The sequence below is a fragment of the Crinia signifera genome, chromosome 2 (assembly GCF_055691185.1).
Source record: "Crinia signifera chromosome 2, ASM5569118v1, whole genome shotgun sequence".
NCBI classification, from domain to species: domain Eukaryota; kingdom Metazoa; phylum Chordata; class Amphibia; order Anura; family Myobatrachidae; genus Crinia; species Crinia signifera.
Window position 1 is genome coordinate 280840266 of NC_139218.1, and position 21931 is coordinate 280862196.

General features: G+C 44.7%; 1 protein-coding gene across 7 annotated transcripts in view; it reads left to right on the forward strand.

Moving 5' to 3' along the window:
* The first annotated feature begins 13235 nt into the window (after positions 1-13235).
* MCF2L (MCF.2 cell line derived transforming sequence like) overlaps positions 13236-21931 on the forward strand; it is a 244660-nt gene continuing 235964 nt past the window's right edge. For all 7 annotated transcript variants that reach the window (XM_083168689.1, XM_083168698.1, XM_083168692.1 and 4 more), the window contains exons 1-2: positions 13236-13388; positions 19813-19989. In XM_083168689.1, the coding sequence (XP_083024815.1) occupies positions 13364-13388; positions 19813-19989 (202 nt within the window). In that variant the 5' untranslated portion in view covers positions 13236-13363. The remainder of the gene's footprint in view (positions 13389-19812; positions 19990-21931) is intronic.

A 21931-nucleotide genomic window follows, 5' to 3' on the forward strand; every position in this document is an offset into this window, starting at 1 on the left:
TATATTCCACCCCCTTTTCTCTCTGTAGATGGCAGCGTGCAGTCCCTTTGTGATCTGCACAGCTGGAATTAAAGCATGTGGGCCCCCATGAGAGAAAGGGGCCCTGAGGTACCAACCACCTGTGCCCACACCCATTAATCCAGCTCTGATGTGTATAATGACCTGTGAAGCTTTAGAACCCACATCATAGACCTGGAAGACATAAGAAGTCGTTGATTATGATGTGGATTGCAATCTATTTTTCTTTTTTTTTGTATCATTATGTGGTGCTACTGTATATATCACTGTTTGAACTATACAATGGAAGGGCTCTGGGTATTTCCAATAAGTAGGCCACTTCAGGTCCATTCATATCATTTAAATAAAAGTAGATAGAATTTATATATATATCTCTCTCTCTATATATATATATATATATATATATATATATATATATATATATATATACACACACACACACACACACACACACACACACACACACACACACACACACACACACACACACACAGTATACCTGTGTAATAAAGGTCTTCTGCTCCAGATGGCACTTTAATAATAATAATAATAATAATTGGGGAAATAATGAGGGGTATTCACTGTCCCGGTCAGCAAGTTATAAATTAAAAAAACATAAAAGTATAACACAATAACCCTCACGTGTATTACTGCAGTAGATAATTGAAGAAAAAATTGTGGTGTTTAAAGTGTTTTATGAGCTCCAAGCATTAACGACAATACAAAACAGAGAGAGAATTTATTTCCTTGGCAATAAAGTCCTATTTTATATTCATTCCAAATCAAGATTTATTATTTATAAAGTATAAAACTGATGTATCTGGATATATAACCCATAAATATCACGAACAGATAATTACTTAACTTGCAGTGTACCTATACGTTTGTCACTTTAACCTTTTACATCAGAATAATGACCTGATTTCTTCAGGATACAATACAATGTGGTTGTATCAGCATATGAAACGCTACTTTACATTGTTTTCCAGTAGAACACTGTAACATAGCATTTTGTATGCAGATAAACCCGCACTGACCCACACAATATAGGTATTCCACATTTTAACCCTTTGCAGTCCGAATTTTTTTTTGCAGTTCATACAGTAGGGTTTAAATGTAATTTTTTATAATTTTTTTTATTCAAAAATGGTCTACATTGAATGTTGATCGATGTTAATGTTCTTATTTTAAAGTGGCTCACCACTGGATCTGCTTCTAGCGCTAGGGCTGTTGAGTCTGACTAGACGTTCGACCTGAAAGGGTTAATAAGCAGAACCTATAAATGGCACATAGTCACAGAAAAAAGTTGCACACCCAAAGACGCTCTGCACTACGGAGGCACACAGAGGTCATGTGCAATGGGACTTGTAGCGCATGAAGGTTAGATGTATGTGGAAACATCTGTGTGTGTTGTTTTTGTTAGCAATGAATTATCTGCAATTACAGTTTGTATTTGATTAAATAAATGAAAAAAAAAAAAATGTAAATATTTTACCCAACCTGGTGCAGATTTATAACAATCCAGCAAGACCCCTGAACATATATAAACACACACAGACACTAACACAATACTGTGCAAAAGTTTTAAGCAGGTGTGAAAAAATGCTGCTAAATAAGATTAGTTTCAAAAGTAAAATTGTTAATTGTTTATTTTTATCAATTAACAAAATGCAAAGTGAATAAACACCATAGAATTCTAAGTCAAATTGTTATTAGCCTTTTGCCTTCAATACAGCATCAATTCTTCTAGGTACACTTGCACAAGGTCAGGAATTTTGTAGGATTATAGACTGGTGTATGATTAAACAAGCAGGTGATAATGATAATAACTTTCATATGTATCAACAGTCATTAACTGAAACAGCTGTTTAAAGGCTTAAAACTGGGTTAAGAACAGCCAAAGATGAAGTTGTGGGAACCGTTTTAATGTAACAGATCATACACAATGGTAAGACTGAGCACAGAAGCAAGACACAAGGTTGTTATACTGCATCAGCAAGGTCTCTCCAAGGAACCAACTGAGGACCATACAAGCCAACTCCTAAGTAAAATGTTGCCTTGTTGTACACTACTAAGTTCTTCTGAGTGTTTCAGCCTCCGCTCTAGACAGTCAATGTCTTGCGAGATTTGACATCATTGTTCCACTAGAATCTGCAGTCAAGCTCCTCGGTGGCCACTGTCAGCGAACAGCTGAGCCACCAAAGAGAAAATAACTGGAGACCGCTATATGCTGTACTGCATTTTTATATTAATAGCAGTGGGGAGTATGGGGGTCTGCATGTGGGGGCCCTGGGGTGGCAGCCTGTAGATCCTCTTATAATACAGCCCTGTTTAGAAGCCTCTGAGGACTGGGCATGGAAACCATTAACTAATACAAGGGTATGATAGAGAGTAGTATTGCTGGACTGTGAAAACCCTCTGGAGACTTCAGTATGCTGGTAACACAAAGCTGGCAGTAAGTAAAATTGTGTATGCCTCTTACAATAATTATTTTACCCATAACTATTAGGTTTAATTTTTTGGGGAAATATTAATATTGATGAAGCAGCTACCTATGGGGCTGATTCTGATTTGCAAAAAAGCAAGGTGACTGGGCTTAACCATGCCGCACTGCAGGTTGGGCATATTTAACATGTGCATAGTAAGTTAGATTTAGCTGGGGCAGGCATTGTAAATATAAAGCGGTCTAAAGGCCCATACACACTGGGCTATTTTGGGCTGAAAGCAGCTCAGTTTTGTTGTTTTAGCCGCTCAGAGTGTACGGACCAGTGGTGAGCACGGATGCTCGCTCCTGCATCATCCCTGCAGCCGCCACTCATCTGCTGGTATTACCAGGAGATGAGCAATGGGGTGGATGGTTTTCCATAGCATCCTGCTATGGAAAGTCGTCCACCCCTGGGAAAATTGCTCAGAAGGGCAAAAATTGCTCAGTGTGTATGCAAAGAGTTATTTTCCCCATCATCGTTGTCCATACACGCTGGGCAAAATCTATGCAGCCAGTATTTACCATGAACAAAAATTGCACAATGTTTTTACATGCTTTTTTGTATTACTTACAAATCTGAATCCGGTCCACTGCGCTTACTAAAGGTCCAAAAGTCGATTATGCCCAGCGTGTATGGACAGTGATAACCACTGCCATCACTGGGGGAAAGCTGCTCAGTTCATACACACTGAGCGGCTTTCCCCCTGTCAGGCGCCGACAGCGGGGGGAGGACGGCTTTGCATAGCGCAGAGCTATGCAAAGCCGTCCTCAAAGCCACACATCTGCTGGTATAACAAGCAGATGAGCGGCTTTCCTGGCGATGTTGCGGGAGTGCGCAGCAGCGCTCATCGCTGGGACATACACACTGAGCGGCTTTCCCCCTGCCAGGCGCCGACAGCGGGGGGAGGACGGCTTTGCATAGCGCAGCACTATGCAAAGCCGTCCTCAAAGCCGCTCATCTGCTGGTATAACAAGCAGATGAGCGGCTTTCCTGGCGATGTTGCGGGAGCGCGCAGCAGTGCTCATCGCTGGGACATACACACTGGGCGGCTTTGAACTGAAAGTCGTTCAAACTTGGTGTTTTGAGCGGCTTTCAGCTCAAAATCACCCAGTGTGTAAGATGAGGATTCCTGGTAAAGAATTAAGCTTTGTTGATCTGTGTTCATGTTGAACATACCTTTCCTCCTTTCGTGAATGGGTGTATGCAACAGATAACCTATCCTCTTTTGAATATAAATCCTTTACCTTACTGAAACAGTACAATTGTAATAGAGCAGGCAGGTCTTAAACAGGCTTGTTTGTAGTATCAAATACTAGCAGAAACAGACAGCTATTAGTAGTGAGGCCATGTTATAAAATATTCCATTATAGATTACTCATGAACAAAACTGTGGTAGAAATTCAGAATACGAATGAACACTGTATTTTACCATCATGATTGCCCAGGTTTCAGACCCACTTACAAAATGTCCTACAGCACCTTATAAGATCTTTCCCCCAGCTTTCGAATGTTGAAAACTTGCTAAAATCCTACTTCCTCCTGTACTACTCACACTGCTACATGCTCACACATAACCCTGACTTCAGTCTGTGCTCCACTGCTTCTAGCTGTGCTCCTTTCATGTAGATTGTAAGCTCACTTACAAGCATCATCCTCCCCACAGTTTGCTTTCAAGTCCTCCATTAATTTGCCTACCCTGTAGGTCTGCTTGGGTATCACCACTGTCCGTTGCTGTTTACATTTGCAAAGCCTTACAAATTAGCAACAATAATATTATTCTGAACTATATATGTCAATCTGTTGTCTCAGGAACACTATTTCTCTGTTATAGCGTCAAATGCATAAATCCTGGCTTTAATACATGGGATTTTGTTAAACCACTGGAATATATTAATATTGTATATTTTTCCAATCTCAAGATGAGGTTATGCTGAAAGTGTTGTCTTTTTCCTCCATTATGTATATTAGTATAGGAGAATGACGTGTTCCACCTGCTTGATCTTCCCAGGGATGGGTGCAAGACTGCTTTAAATAGTGTTGTTTATACTTCTGTGAGCATTGGCCCTGTGTAAATATAATATACTGTGCTTTCCATAGAGATAGCATTATAATGATATAACTGTACAGTATGTAATACAAGAATGTTTTTTTATTTTATTTTTGTGGGTAAATAAGTGACCTTCCACTGAATATCTGCATTAACTGCACCTATGTGCCAGAGCACATGGGTTATTTTACATGCCGTTTACTTTTACATTTCATTTCTGTGTAGATGAATGAAAAATAAATCCATATATACGACAAAACCTGTGTCCGTCTTTTATACTAAGCCATATATGATCAGCAGGGCCGGAACTAGGGTGGTGCAAACTGTGCCACCACACATAATGCTGCTAGGAAGGGGGCGCTGTTAGTGCCACTTGTCAGTTATCAGTTTTAAATACTGTTGCTTGTAGATTTACTTGTCTTTGATGCCTAACATCTACTAACTGCTTGTTTCCTCCCCCACCCCTCCCATTACGAATACCTGTACAACATTTATGAATTTAATTTGAAAGCTCTTGGTTGTTCAGTCATGCTGTTCTTAACTACATTTCAAAATACTGACAGTCGTTTCTCTGTTATCGGAATTCTAACTGTCAGGAGCACGACAGTCGGAATCCGACTTACATGGGCTATTTTCCCTCATTGGGCTCCACGACCCCCATAGAGGGAGACTAGAATAGCCAATAGGCGATGCACCAGCAATGTGTGCTGAGCGATCTGTGCTGTAGGAACACTGGCGATCTGACTAGATTAGATTTTGACTGCATGGAGTCAAAATGTAGTCAGTCGTGGGACTGCGCATCGCCACCCTTATGGAGTGAACACACTTGACGATGTGTGCTTAATTTGTAAGCAATCTAGCGAGAATGCTTAGAAATAGCACTGAAATTGCCCTGTGTGTACGGGGCTTAAGATTGCATTAGATTCTTACCTTGGTCCATTTGATAGATAGAGATAGATGGGGATAGAGCAGGTCAGATTTTTGCCTTTTGTGGGGCCCAAATCATAATTATTTTTCTTTTTAGGGGGGGGGGTCCTTTTTTTATATGTCCTAGTTTATAGTATGCAGTATACAGCTAACACAAGCAAATAAAATGTTAAACCAAAGAGATTCATTTAATTTGTAACTTGCACAAGAAATTTAGCAATTTATGCAACACAGTACAACAATTATGTATAACATTATATGCACATAAGTCTAGTCAGGGCCGGATTAAGCCTTCGGGGGGGCCCGGGTCACTTTAGATATTGCTCTGTCAAAGCACACAGAAAAGGCAGTATAAACTTAAAGACCATAGAGTCGATAAAATAGCAGATAAAAGCAAGTAACAATATTAGCAGCAAAGCCTGGCATGTAGATCATACATATGTGTAATGTCACTGACTAGTTAAAATAAACTAGGAAGCAAGTTCAAATGAAAGTATATGTTATAAAGCAAAGGTAGGAACATTGCCATACAAGAGTACATGGAAACTCCACAAGTTGTTGGGAGAGTACATGTAAACCCCATGGGTAAGTGTGCTAGTCAGGGCATCTGGGTCATCAAAGAGTTGTACCAATAATAATTGTGTTCTACAACTGGAGGTGGTCAGAAGCAGAGATGGGCAGGGAATCCGCTCCCTGCTGTCATGCTGACAGGGACGAACAAGCGGTTTAGATGCTCACGCTTCCCCGTCAGATGGAGGTCATGTCCGCCAGCTCAGGAGATCTGGCGATAGTTCAGGCTGGCTGACAGGTGCTCCATCCGTATATACACCACATGGAAAGCCTGTTTTTGTCCCTCTGTACCTTGCTCTGTAGAGACCTCACAGGCTCAGCACTGCCTCTGATCTTGTATGGGAGGGTTTTTAATCAGAGGCCAGCACAAGCCTCTCAGCCTCTGACCTTTTGTGCAAATTCACAGGACGCTTGCTGGGCATACATCAGACCAACTTTCCTCCAACTAGTTGATTGGATGAAATAAAAATCTGGTACTGGATGGGAGCAAATGTAATTTGTAATTCAGCAATTTTCTCCAAAGTCTGGAAACGGACAAAAACTGCTGCTCAGATAAAGGGCGGGATGTTCTAACATCCGCTGCCCATTATCGCCCCCCTTCGCCGGCCACCGCATTCTTAATAATGACATATGTTCTAATATATACGGTTATTAACGCAAGGGACAGCTCTTGCGATAAGAGCTGTCCCTTGCGATGCGGTGCCAGCACTGGACTTCCGGGTCTGTGACCCGGAAGTCCATCTGCGCATGTGCAGACTGACGGCAATGGCATGGGGCATGCCGGGAGGGATCCATAACTGATCCCTCACAGTAGCGCTGCGGTAAGTAGCCCATAGGCTTCAACAGGTAATCTGTAGCTTTTGCTGGCAATTCCCTCCACATCGCTGCCACTGCGGAGGGGCAATAGAGCATACAGAAATGCGGTAAAAACCCGGATAATGGGGTTTTTACCGCATTTCTGCTTTAAGAGAATCTCCCCCAAAGTACTGTAGTTGTAGTTTAATCTGTTTATTTTAAACAATTTGACAGAATGTTTTTGTCAATTTTCGTGGGTTTGTGAGCAAATTGCTGATTGCCAGTACCAGATTTTCAGTCTAACCAACCAAATTTTGGAGAATTGGATGGAAGTTGCTCTAGTAGTGTATGGCCAGCATTAGTCAACTCCCAGTAATGCAATGCACACGTGTGCACTCAGTGGGTGAAATGGACTAATATGTGTATTCTACTTCACATGTGATGTTGCTATGGGCAACCAATCAGAATCTACTTATTTATTTGGCACCCTCTAGAACAGGCTTTCCCAACCACGGTCCTCAAGGCACACCAAGAGTGCAGGGTTTGTAGATATCCAGGCTTGAGCACAGGTGACTAAATTAGTATCTGAGGGATTCTGATTAAACCATCTGTGCTGAAGCCTGGATATCACTAAAACCTGCACTGTTGGTGTGCCTTGAGGACCGTGGTTGGGAATGCCTGCTCTAGAAGATAGTAGATAGGATCTTATTGGTTGCCCATAGCAACATCACATATGAAGTAGAATATACATCTTAGTAAATTACCCCCAGTGTGTCTCAGCTCCCAATGCTCAGCACCATTAATCATTATCACATTGGCAGATAGGTGAAGCTGCAGCACTACCCCAATCCCATGCACAAAACCTTTAGCTAAAATGTTTTTTTTTTTTTTAATAGATGTCAACCACAGGGGGGCCCTAGTTAGAAGGGGCCCAGGGGTACTGAGCCCTCCTCTTAATCTGGCCCTGGGTCCATGTCCATATTACTGTAATTATCTTTGGACTTATTCAGAATTAAAATGTCATGTTCAGGTTGTTATATTAGTGACACAATATCATTATCATGCACAATAATTATAATGATGGCAGCCGCATCTGACTACACATTGTAGTTCTCTGTATACTCTGCTACTGAGATAATGAACCAATATATAGTTATTGCATAGATATGATGTACTCTGATGAATATTAGCTCAGTACGCACAGTTGCAGTGACTACATTTATTTGTGATGTCACATTCCTAAATTGTGCCAGTAACACCAAGGAGAACATTCAATTGTGTATCTGCTGCCATTTTTTTACCTATAAAGTAAAGGACAAAAAATGAGCTGTGGTGAGCTGTGTACCAATTTTCGGACGACTTTACATTCAATCTAAGTCCCAGATTTCCAACTGTTCAAAAAAATAAAAAAATCACCACTGTTGGATAGACAAATTGCCTGGGGCCACCGCTGATCCTCCCTGTCACCACTCGGGTGCCCAAATGCACGAATGTCTGACCCCCTCCCCCTGCAAGCGGCTGCCAACAGCAGACATACGGCAGCAGCAGTCCTAGGGGAGCAGGGGCTGCTGCAGAAGTGTGTCGACTGCCTCTTCTCTGGTGAGTATTTCTGGGGCAGGGCAGACCACCGATGGTAGCATACTATGTGATGCATGACCATTGATGATTTTAACTATCAATGTCCATACCTTCTATTTCTTTTACTGGCCCATGGGCCAATCATAACCTGGAGATTGAGCTTGAACGGTGTCAGGTGTGGAGCTATGCTCTGTAGCTCAGGCCCTTGGCTCAAAAAAAAATGAAAGAAAATATTCGGTTAGGCTTTGAGATTGATGGAGGGAAAATATCTGGTTCAAAAGATTCTCTCCTGTTAGAGGCTGTGTGTGAAACAGCATCCCAAAATAAGGGTGGCGTGAACTTCAGTTACATCTGTAAAATAGCTATGGTAGAGACCAATGGTAACCATTGGGCTCTGTCATTGTTGCTTTTTTACAGAGTAGTGTGGATATGTCATTTTGGTTCTTACCTGATCATTGGTTATGCATTAACTAGGAGGCATTGCAGAGGAGGTAATGGAGGAGTTAGAGAACTAAATACTATACCATACACTCTGTCCAGAGCAGCCATTTATCATCAAAAGAGAAGAGAATAGGGCACATGCAACACAAAATGAAAGGGAGTCTAGAAGACATGGACCACCATAACCCTGGGAAACTATCCCAAGCAAAGCGAGGGTCATAAGGGTTGGTATCTAGTATGCCCAATGGAATTCAGCAAAATTGATGTATTGGATAGCAACCAAGATCCCATTTTTTTCTATCCTACATGGCGGACATTAAAGCAACACTGAAATGTCTCTAAGTAGGTCTAATAATGGTGGAAAGGCTCATGTACTATGCATATGATCATTTGTCTGAATCCAGCACCACTAGAGGCAAAGGTGTACAAATAGTTCAGAGAACCCAACAGACCATGGCCATCACTGAGACAGGAACAGGCTTTATGGATGACCACCTTAGTCTGACAAGCAATCACCTGCTTGGAGCCAGGCCAACTCATTTGGCACAAACAAAGAGTCCAAGCATCTGGTACCATGTCCAAAGTTTTGAAAGTTGAATGAGGATCCTGATGATCCTCCATTTCCTAACTGATCTGAAACTAGAAAATAACCATTGAGAAGGAGAGCCAGTCAGCAGGACCACAATGTCATGGAAGGGTGACCCAGGGAAACATGTTTTTCAATTTAAAAACTCCCCTTGAAAAAAAAAAAAAAAAAAAGTCAGTAAAAAAAGACTGCTATGTAAGCCATCCAAGCTGCTATGTAAGCCATCCAAGATCACCTAAGTCCAAAGATTAAGAGGAATGGCACTAAGGCGTCAATAGGTTCAGAACCCTGTCTTAATGCAACAAGATGTGGAAAAGAGTGCTGGGTGTGAATAACCCATTGGAGAAAGGTTGGTACCACAGAAATGACTGCAACCTCTCTCTGGAAATAGATTGAGGGCTAATATGTACTGAACAGTTTCATGGTAGATAAGCAAATGCCCATGTAGAATCCTGTTGTAGGAAGGACAAAATCCAGGAAGAACTGACAACTGCAGGATCCAACTTCCCGACGGTACACTAGAAAACATAGACTTCACACACCTGTCAGTACAAGGAACATATGTTTCATTCAGAATGAAACTGGGGAGTTACCTTATTTCCAATGTTAAGCTGCAGACCTAGGTGAACTATAGAGGTATAATATCCACTTGTGAGGTTCAACCTTACTCCATGTTATTGGAATTGATGTTATATTCCCCAACATGAAGTGGCGAACGTATATACTGTATTTACCTAACGTATATATTTTCCACATGCATTTGATGAGTGGAGCTGATTCGTGTGTATCAAGCACCATCTTGTATGCACAGAATTGCACCAGCTTCTTTTTACACCCACCAGCTCCAGAACATACCTGACACCCATCTCCAAGTCTCCTCCACCCTTAGGAGTGAGCGCACACAGCTGCAGCTGACACCTGAACTCCGGGCGCACGCTCACCAGCCGAACCCGGAAGTGACGGTAGACGCCGTAGAGCAGTGTGTTACTGCTGCCGGCTGCAAGTGTACGCACCGGTGAAACCCGACAGACCGCGGCGAGGGACTGAACACCACAGAAGACCTGGTATCGGGTAAGAGCTGAGTGTACCACCGGGCGGTTAGGGACGCCAGCCCCCGGTGACATTCACACTCTCACCTTGACCTCCTTGCATAGACTGTCACTTTTCCTCTCACCGGACATTCAATCTGTGATTTAAGCACAGAGTCCTTCACATCACCATTATTGCCAGTGTATAGCCCGTGCCCACCATCGTGCCTTAATTCCACCATACAGCACTTTGTGTGTGGAGTCGGACTTGCATCTGTATCCCCCATCGGACATTCACTCTGTGAGGAAGTATCACAGAGGCACTACCCCCCACCATTAATACTGCATTATTACAGCCCTTACCCACCAAGGTGCAATTATACCACCATGCAGCACTTGGTGTGCTAGACGGACTCATATTGCAGTTTATAATAATATTTTTTATTAATTAAAGTTGTACAGCACAATAAATCCTTTAAAGGAACAATACGTGTCACTCTCTCTCATTCATACCCACCATACACAGCAGTGTTGCATATAAGAGGTTGAGCGCAAGGTTATCTATCTACTATAAATACCCACCAGTATGCCTAACATCTGCAGCCCTCTAATGCCCCCTTGGCCGGTTATCTCATTGTTAATAATCGCATATGCTCTAACATATGTGATTATTAATGCAAGGGACAGCGGTACTTGTGTATTATCACAGCGCCCACTACGGCATTTGCGTAGTGGGCTATTCACGGTAGTGAAATTTCATCGTATGGCATGCGATGCGATGAGATGTGATTCTCCTATATAATGTATTCACTGCTCTGTGTCAGTGAATCCATTAAAAAGATAGGGTGCGATAAAACATCACATTACATGCCATTATTGTACGTGCTATACCATTAAATTACATATCATCTCATTTATTTAGGCCCCCCCACTATCCACGTCATCCCCAAGCGTGGCGAGCACAGTGGTTCGCATCCGCCTGACCTTTTCATACCCCCACTATCCTCGTGGAGTTGATTTTATATAGTGTGGCAAGCGGACGCGAAATACATGTAAAATAATACGCGTCCCCTCACAGGGCTCGCTGCGCTCACCACATTTTGGGCTTGGTGGCTCGCTGCGCTCGCCACACTATATAACATCAACTCCATGCCGACGTGGATAGCAGGGGTATGAAAAGGTCGGGCGGACGCGTACCGCCACCAGGGCCGGATTTGTGCCTAGGCCTGTGAGGCACCGGCCTCAGGGCGGCACCAATTAAGGGCGGCAGGCAGGCTGACATTCTGTTAAATAGCAGCATGGCACAGCGGGTGGGCAGCGACGAGTGACGAGCGCCGCCGGCGCAGACATGAATTATCAAATGTAGGAGGCAGTGCTGCTTGTTACCTGCCACCGCGCACCCACTCTGCCATGCACATTACATCACTGCTTAGCAGCTGGGTCCGACGGTCCCCCTGCGTGTCCAGAAATGGCTCAGGCTCACTGCTGCCGGCTCCTGCCCATTGGCTATTCCACACACACAGTCTATTGGCTGCTGTGTATCAGTCAGTCAACAGTGTGAGAGAGACTGACGGAGACACTGTGCTTCTAATCACTGTACTAATATGTGCCTCCCTCCATCTGGGTCCTCTGTACAGTGAGCAGTCCAGAGTGCTTAAAAAAATATTGAGGTGGGTTACAGTTAAATTTTAATGAAATATATATATATATATATATATATATATATATACAGTGTTATTTATATATGATTACATTAAAATAGGGGGGGGGGGGGGGGGGCGACAAAAATGTTGTGCTTAGGGGCGGCCTGACCCCTAAATTCGTCCCTGACCGCCGCCCTTCGGGATCACATGAATACTGGGGGGGGGGTCGCCTTAATGCTATATTACATTAAATGCCATTATAAGAGTTAAAATCACATTGCATGCCATACCATAACGGCATGCGATGCGATTTTACTACGTTTGCGTACGTAGTAAAATCGGGCGCTGTTATAATACACAAGTACCGGGACAGCTCTTGCGATAAGAGCTGTCCCTTGCAATGCTGGCCGCAGGGTATGCTGGGAGGGATCCGTCATGCTGCGCTGCAGTAAGAAGCCCATAGGCTTCTGCAGGGAATCGCCAGCTGTTGGGGCAACAGAGAATACAGATATACGGTAAAAACCCCTATAACGGGAAGCTTTAGAGATTTCGCCCAGAGGAAGAAAAGAGAGGGAGAGAGACAGAATGGGAGAGATGGAGAGAAAGGTAGGGAAAGTGAAGGAGAGCAAAGCAGTGTGATTGAGAGCGCAGAAAGAGCGAGGGTGGAGAGAGAGCGCCCCCTCAAGCGAGTCGCGTGTCCCCGCAACCACCACACGCGATTCGCGTGCTTCCTCCCCCTCCGCCAAATCGCTGCCAACCGTCCTCGAGAACCGCGTGGGTGGGGTCCGGGGTGATGCCTTGCAACTACCAGCAGGTGCCACCCCTAGGCCTAAAGGGAAAGCCGGCCCTGGGCAGCGTGCGGTATACAGTGCACAGGCAGGGGTCTGTCGCTTCTCAGCTCACGTGTCCCAGGGCCATTAGCGGCGCACGAGGCTTTTATGCTACATGCAGCAGCCGGGAACAGCGCACAGGGGGCAACTCGCGTCACGCGTCACCACTGTGCTCTGCTTGTCCGTGGCGTGCACCTGTCCTGCTGTTCCTATCGCTGCCAGTAGGTGTCGCCCCCGAGTCACTGCGGCTCTTGCCTCCTGCACTGTCTCTCGCCCGCTCTCCGGCTCCCCCTCCCCGTGTCCCCACCTCCAGCGTCTGTATGGCCGGAGTGTCAGTGCTGCAGATAGCCGGCTCCTGCACCCAGCAGCGGCGCGGTCCTATTCCGGGAGCAGCCAGCGCCTGGTGCAGCCTGTATGGTGCTAGTGTCTCCTGGGCGAGGTGAGTGATTCCGCAGCGCTGCCAGGTGCGTTATCCACCTAGCACAGCTCTGTATGCTGCGGGTGACACATCTGTGCATAGTGCGGGGATTCCTATGCAGGTTCCATGTATCCCCGGTGCCGGGTGTCTGTGCCCACACTCTATGTGCCCGTTAATGTCTCTATTTAATAATATCAACTTTTATACAACTCTCAGTAATATCACCTTGTATCCACTGCGACGTGTAATATCTTGTTGTAAATGTGCTTTTATCGTGCTAAATATTGTGTATTGGTGACAGGACACAACTCGAGTGACTTATGTGTGCATTTTGTGGTAGATTTGTATGCTTATTTGTACTGACAGGTGTGAGAGCTGTGGTCTACTACGTGCTGCACCGTATGGTTGCACTTTGTATGGTCAGCTACATGCTCCATGCATTCTATATGGTCAACTACGTGCACCGTATGGTCACCTGTCCTACATGCATTCTGTCTGGTCGCCTACATGTGCAGTGCTGTCCGCTACACGCACTGTATGGTCACAAATTTTATGTAGTTTCTTATTATTCTTATTACACTAGTACCCAGGTGTTATGCCGGTGGTTCCCAAACTGTGTGCCGTGGCACCCTGGGGTGCCGCAGAGCACTTGCAGGGGTGCCCTGGGATGGTGGTCCAGGAACATTTCATTTTATTTATGGTCAATGTAATAGGGAAAATCAGTGCTTGTGGCTTCCAATCATACAATATGTGAACAAACCAAAGTGAATCCTGTCCCTCACCAAATAACTGGACCTAAGGATCACAAATAAACACAAATTATTTAATTTAATATATATTTGTTCAAAGAATTCAATAAGAAACTTTTGGCCTAGGGGTGCCACGAAAAAAAATTCTGATACTCCAGGACGCCGTGATTCCAAAAAGATTGGGAACCTCTGTGTTATGCACATAACACAGTTAAGTCCTTATTGCACTGTGCATGATTTGCCATGTTAGCCTGTCTGTGCTACAGTGCTCTCTACATCGGTGTACTCTGACATCAGTGCTATTTACTTATACATGGTGATACCCATGACCTATTTCTGGATTTCAGAAGAATTGAGCCCATTCTAAGGTTATTACAGTTCACTATAATGCACTCTATTAAATAAGTGTGATCATTTGTGAACAATTTTTTATCTGCTGACATATTCACCCAGCTCAAGCTGGAACCTAGAAGGTGTGCTGCTACTGGGGACATACCCAGCCAGCGGGAACGTGTACAGTGTTCACACCTGCTGCCGAGTGTTATCCTGTGTGTCAGCACTGGGTTTCTGTCAGGGCTATAGAGGCTGGGGACTTACCTGATAGCTCAGTTGTGCAGGAAACTTTTATTTTATGCATATTGATCAAAGTTGGGAGTGAGTTAAAGCAACAGCCAACCAGTTCTTCACTGACATATTTCATACACAGGGCCAGATGCACTAAGCTTCAAAAGTGATAAAATGGAGAGTGATAAACAGCCAGCCAATCAGCTCCTACCTGACAGTTTTTAAACACAGTCTGTGACATGGCAGGTAGGAGCTGATTGGCTGGCTGTTTATCACTCTCCATTTTATCACATTTGAAGCTTAGTGCATCTGGCCCGCAGCCTGTCTGACAAAGTTTACTTCATAAATGAAAGCAGACACTTTAGTTTCTGAATATTGTTGAAATATCCTACAAAAGGCTGATTAGTGCTGCGGACCACAGTCGCCATTATTATTAAGGGGGACTATGGTTTGTCTTCTTTGCACCAAGCTTTTCGGAGTTTGGCCCAGTGGGTTTGTGTCCTCCTCAGATGTTGTGATCCGTTTTATGCTTATGGAGGCAATCTTACAGGAAAGGGATCTTCCGATTTCTCTTCCGACTCCAGAAACTTATGCTGGGTACACACCAGGACGACTAGGGCCCGATCCCCACAATCTAGATCCAAATCCGATCAATTGGATGTAGATTATGTGCTGATTGGGCCCTTTTCTGACCTGGTGTGGACCGATACCGATCCGATGCGCGGTCCCGCGGGTCGGTCGTTATTGAGATCCTACCTGCTGCAGGTAGGATCTCAATGACGACCATACAGCCGGGTGCGGGTCGCCATCGGATCGGACCCGCTCACGGTGCACATCGTGAGCGGGTCGTGCCCCCCCCCGCGTCATCGTGATCGGGTCGGACGAGACACTGACGACCCGCTCACGATGTGCATCGTGAGCGGGTCGTCCTGGTGTGTACCCCGCATGACAGTATGCTCTGTGTCAGATTCTCAGGAGGAGGTTTTCACAAATTCACAGTCAAACTCCTCAAATGTAGCAAGAAATGTTAACTGGCAAAGACACAGTTTCCGGCAATCGCATGTTCCGTTTAGTACGTAGTGTGGATACTTACAAATGAAAAAGGCTTTTCCTGCTCAGGGCAGTAAGGCTGGTTTCACACACTCCGGCTCCTGCCGGACGGCGAAAACCTGCACGGCCAGGGAGCCGTGACGCACACAGTAGTTTATCATAAAGGGGATGGCCACAGCCCGGCAGCCGTCCCTTCCAGTGGCGGGGTCCGGCTGCAACCGTGCGGCCGGGCCGTGGCCGTCCTGTGTGAATGGACACAATAGTGTCCATTCACAACTACTGAGTGCGGCACGGCTTCCTGGCCGTGCGGTATTTCGCCGTCCGGCAGGAGCCGGAGTGTGTGAAACCGGCCTAAGGGAATGGAACTCTCTTCCAGAAGAGGTGGTGAAAGCACACACATTGAACACATTTAAAATAAGGTTAGATAAACCTTTATTGGAAAAGAACATTCAGGGTACAACCTATAACCACTAACCACTATAACAGTAAATATTTCAAAGAGGGGATGACAAATCTAGCTCAAAGGTTGATCTTGATAGACATATTCTGTAATGCTGGGTACACACCAGGACGACTAGGGCCCGATCCCCTCAATCCAGATCCAATTCCGACCAATTGGATGTAGATTGTGTGGTGATTGGGCCCTTTTCTGTCCTGGTGTGGACCGATACCGATCCGATGCGCGGTCCCGCGGGTCGGTCGGTCGTTATTGAGATCCTACCTGCTGCAGGTAGGATCTCAATGACGACCATACAGCCGGGTGCGGGTCCCCATCGGATCGGACCCGCTAACGGTGCACATCGTGAGCGGGTCGTGCCCCCCCTCGTCACCGTGAGCGGGTCAGACGAGACACTGACGACCCGCTCACGATGTGCATCGTGAGCGGGTCATCCTGGTGTGTAACCTACATTACTATGTAAGGCACTGCCACAACTATTAACCACTTCGGTGGTATGGGTGCAAATTTTCCGGTCTGAGCTGCACTGCAGGAGCATACGCCAGATCGCCAGTGCTCCCCTGCTGCTGCCCCCGCCGCCATTTGCACCAGTGACCAGGCACCGCTCGGGAAAGTTCAGGGCTGCTCGAACACATAACTGCACGAGGCCAAGGCTGCCCCTTCTGTGGTGAGTATTTTTGGGACAGGACAAACCTGCCCATATAGGTTTGTCCTGCCCCAGTAAAACCCACCACTCAAGGGGTTAATACGTAGGTTGTATCCCAGTTGTTCCCAAACTTTTATGAATCACAGCTCTCTAGAGTATCAGTATTTTGTTCACGGTGCCCCTAGGATAAAAGTTTATCATAGTTACATTTTGAAAAAATATAAAACTAACTACACTGAGCCTGTCATCCCTAAGTTCAGTTGTGTGGGGGTGTACAGTTGTGCTTAAGATTGTGCTCATTTTAAAATTGTCAGCCACTAGCACTTTGAACATAAAGAATCTAATTTTGTCCTAGACCACTAACTCGGAGCACCCCTACAAGAGACTCACCGCACCCCAGGGTGCCTAGGCACACAGTTTGGGAACCACTGGTATATGCTATTAGCAGCAGTAAATTTTCAAGCGGATAAAAGGGCTTTTGTCACAATGTTTTGCCTTAAGGCAAAACACACCAGGGGTAATAAGATAGTCATGGGCAGGGCTGCCATCTGTGGTCCTGGAACTGGCAAAATAGGCAGTCCCTCCCCACACACACACTATTTTATTGAATGGGGAGGTTTCTCTTCCTCTCTTCGAGGACTAATGCATTCTGCTGTTTAGCTGCCAGCTTCTCATTTATGTTCTGCAATGTTGGAGCTGATGTATCAAACTGATATCTGCACATCGAGGGGATTATGATATAAACAGATGGGGCATACAGTGATATGAGTCAGAAGGTAAAGGTGGAATTGACAAAATGAGCTTACTACCTGAGGTATGGGGAACAACTTGAAAGTAACTGAGTAGCAATTGTAACAGCTGATGATTAGTAAAAGTAAAAAATGTTTGTCTAAAAGTATGCATGCATAGTTCAAGTATGCAAAGAAACAGTGGGGGAATTCAATTGGGCGCAATGCTTAGTCCTGGATGTGTCATCATTGCGAAATTGTATCGCAACATATGCATTTAGTATGACAAAAGGGGTTGGGATCGTTTGGTCGAATGCATTATGGTCGAATGTCATTACATAGAATCCATTAGGTCGAATTGCTAAAAGGTCGACATGGGAAAAGGTCGAAATGATTCTAGGTCGAAAGGTCATTAGTTCGACAGGTCATTAGGTCGACAAGGTCATTAGTTCGACATTGTCTAGGTCGACATTCACAAAGTCGACATGGGGTTTTTCACTGTTTTTTTACCTGAATGTCAACACAGTCGACATGGACACAGTTTAAAGTGCACTGCATCCCCTCGCATCGCTCGCTGCGCTCGCGATGCGTCGGGCACGGTGCCTCGCTACGCTCGGCACACTATTTTATTCTCCCACCACGCCCTAGTGGATGGTAGGGCATGAAATACCGCCTGTCAGCACATGTCGGCTCAAAAAACAGTGAAAAACCCCATGTCGACTTTGTGAATGTCGACCTAGACAATGTCGAACTAATGACCTTTCGACCTAGAATCATTTCGACCTTTTCCCATGTCGACCTAGAATCATTTCGACCTTTTCCCATGTCGACCTAGAATCATGTCGACCTTTTAGCAATTCGACCTAATGGATTCGATGTAATGACATTCGACCATAATGCATTCGACCAAATGACCGCATCCCGACAAAAGAGCTGCCCTTTGTGAAGAAGCTGGTGCCAGGTGAGAAGGTCCCTGCGGGTCCCTTTTTCCTCCAAAGCCCGGGAGCATCATGCTGTAGACGGCTGCAGGGACTTCCAGGCTCCTCCTCCCTGCACCCGGAAGGGGACGACGGTGTTGCTAGGAAGGAGGAGGTCACTGGGAGCATGCAGCCTCCTGCTGTGCTGCCTGGACCCAGTGGTGCAGGGTGGCAGTGGATTGCGAAAAGAAGCCCATTGCCTTCTTTAGGGTTATGGCAGAAAAATCTGGGGTTCCCCTCTGGTGAAATGCAGCGATCAGGATTGATACTTTCGAAAATGCAGTAAAAGCCCCCAAAACAGAGTTTTTATTGCACTTTTTTGATGGATAAATACCAGCCATAGTGATGTAAAAACCTGACGTCTAGTTTTGGATTACTGCAGGTACAGATGGAGCCGCACTCATTCAATCCCCCTAGCGTGCCAGAGCCTTCCAGGAGGTTGAATAAGCCCAGCTCCATTTGCATTCCAATAACAGTGGAATTCAATTTCCAAATAATAATAAAAAAAATTAGTTTACTTGGTTTTCAGCTCTGGGGAAGGACACACACACACACACACACACACACACACACACACACACACACACACACACACACACACACACACACACACACACGTACATTTGGGAAGGTCATACACCCACACTGGGGAAGTGTGTGTGTTTTTGTGTGGGGGTGGATTTACACATACACACGTACACACACACACACTGGGGAACGGGGGGGGGGGGGGGTGTCACTCACCGCTTCTAATTTTCTGTCCTGTAGCTGAATAGAAACCCCCCCCCCCCCCCCAAGGTTTTGGAAAAACACAGCCTTGCATGTATTTATTTTTTCTAATTTACTGCCAGAAGTTATTAAATATTTTATTTTAAACAACATATTAAAATGACACAAGAAACAGTCACAGATTCTGTAACTATTAGAGATAACCCACTTGCGGGGAGGGAACTATTGTATGTTGTGTCCAGCCTTGGGACACATCCAGAAGTACTGTACTGTACATTTTTTTCTCTCTTGGAAACCAAGCTTTAGGCGTTTCATTCCCTATCACACTACACACCCTCTTGTTGCTCATAAGTAATCATTCTGGATGAGTGCAAGTGATGGCTTCAACAGTTTACTTAAATGTGCAATAGTAACTCACTGCAGATAATAAACGAACAAGCACTTTACAATACTACTATGCTGTTTAATGTAAATGTGACACTTCACAGTTGTATTATGCTAAATAAAATCTTGTGTTCCGTTTTTATCATGTCTTTGTCACTCAGGAGAAGACCGAGCTTTCATGACTGGGTGCTGGAGTCTCATTTTGTGTCGGGAGCTTGGAAGTAGCATCTGTTTTGCTGCACAGAAATCCTCTGGTGAGGATGAAGAGACTGATCACCAGGTGGTGGTATCTGATGTCATCCAGCTTGTCCCTGATGAGCAGCCTGAGATACATGCTGGTGAGGAAAGCAAATCAACCCTTTTTTTTTTTAGTTCATGTTGCTATTGTGCATGTTTCTCTGTGTCAGCCAGTTGGGAGTGTAAGGACACTGCAATGTACATGAGAGCCATATAGAAGGCTGGTAAGCTGGGTGCACCCAGCGATGTTGGCTGCGGGGACCCGGCACAGTGCTTGCATCAGAAAGTGCATACACACTTGTGGGAGGGAGCAATGGAGGGGCAAGGCCTGTGTGAATGATACGCTCCCTCATCTGTGCATGCAGGATGATGAAGGGCATCGCTAACGGCCCGTGGGAACGCGCATCCTTCACTATGTTTAGCATACCCACTAAGCAATATTCTCAACAAAATTGCACAAAGGTGGACAATAAGCATGTCATTTAACATATCACTTAGTGTGTGTGGGGCTTTAGTGGCCATCAAGAAAGCACTGTCCTAAATGTTTTTTTCAAAGGAGTCAAATTTCGAAGTTTCAAACTTGTGATTAATGGTGGAGTAATGCTAGCAAGTAAGTGTGTTCATAGCATTAATGTGTTTCCGGCATTGTAGGGTACAGAAAAGTGTCTATACAGTCATTTTCTAGTGATCTTATACAAGTTTGTACTTCTCCTGTCAGTACAGTTCCATGTACCTGTTGCACATCATATAACCCAGCATTGAGGTTTTGGGATGCGGTCATTTGGTCTACAGCATTATGGTCGACAGTCATTAGGTCGACATGGGTCGATGCCTAGGCACACATGTGTTTTTTCCAACACTCAGAAAATGGCAGGTTTGCACCCACCAAATGCCAGCTTCCTGTCAGTCAAGCTCTGGCCATGTTGCATTCACAATCCATATGCATTTTCTTTTGCTCCCCCCCCCCCCCCCCCCCAATCATTTGATAATCACTCTGTAAATTCTCTAACCGTCAAGTCTGAATTAGGCCTTCAGTGCGCGCACACACACACACACACACACACACACACACACACACACTAGACAAGACTAGCTTTGCTGGCCAGTCCTGGACGCCTCAGTAAAATAAGTACACTGTATTAGAAATAAAGACTTTGGCTTCCAGTGGCAGATTAATAAAAATAAAAAAAAAATCTAAATAATATTTTTAAATAGACACAATTCTTATTTGAATATATTATCCCTGTACTTTTCTTTAGTCACATTACTTTTATTTTAATTTTGCTTACTATTGTATTTAAATGTTGCCCTGTATTTGTCTCTTGTTTCTGTATTCATTCCTGTATAAGATGACCATTTAAAATAAAGGATATATTATATGGTCCACTTTTGATAATTTTATATTGATATCGATAGCAATGTTTAGGTATTTGGTAAGTTATTGCAAAGGGTATCTAGCTATAGTTGGCCAAATATTTCTTGAAAAACACCAATTTTTGCTAAATATATAGGGGGTATGCAATCTGGGATCATGGCTGACAGCCGTGATCCTGGCCCGTTTGCGGTCAGATCGACCGCATAATGACATACGGATCCAATGTCCCGCCTGCCGCTCTGCGCAAAGGGGGCGTGGCCACCAAAATGGCCGTGGATTGTCGATCTGTGGCCGGGATTGCGACAATCCGTGGTCGTTATCGGCAGAACGGGCCCGAAAGCTTCTGAAGTCGGGCCTGTTCTGCCGTGATCCTGCATCAATGCTGTCGTTAATCACAGCATTGAATAGGGAGCTGCCGATATTTTCCACATAGCGGCGGCACATTGCATACCCCACATATACCGATGCCCTTTTAACATATTTGTGCTACACACTGTAAAACTGTAAAACCTCTTATTCCTTCCATAAGACAGAAGTCACTATGCAGCAATGAAAATATCTTCAATTGACTATTCTAAAAATACATCCTCAACACATTTGTAAATATATTTTAAGCTTTATAATAAAAATACAGTGATAATATAACTCGGGAAAATGACCACAATTCA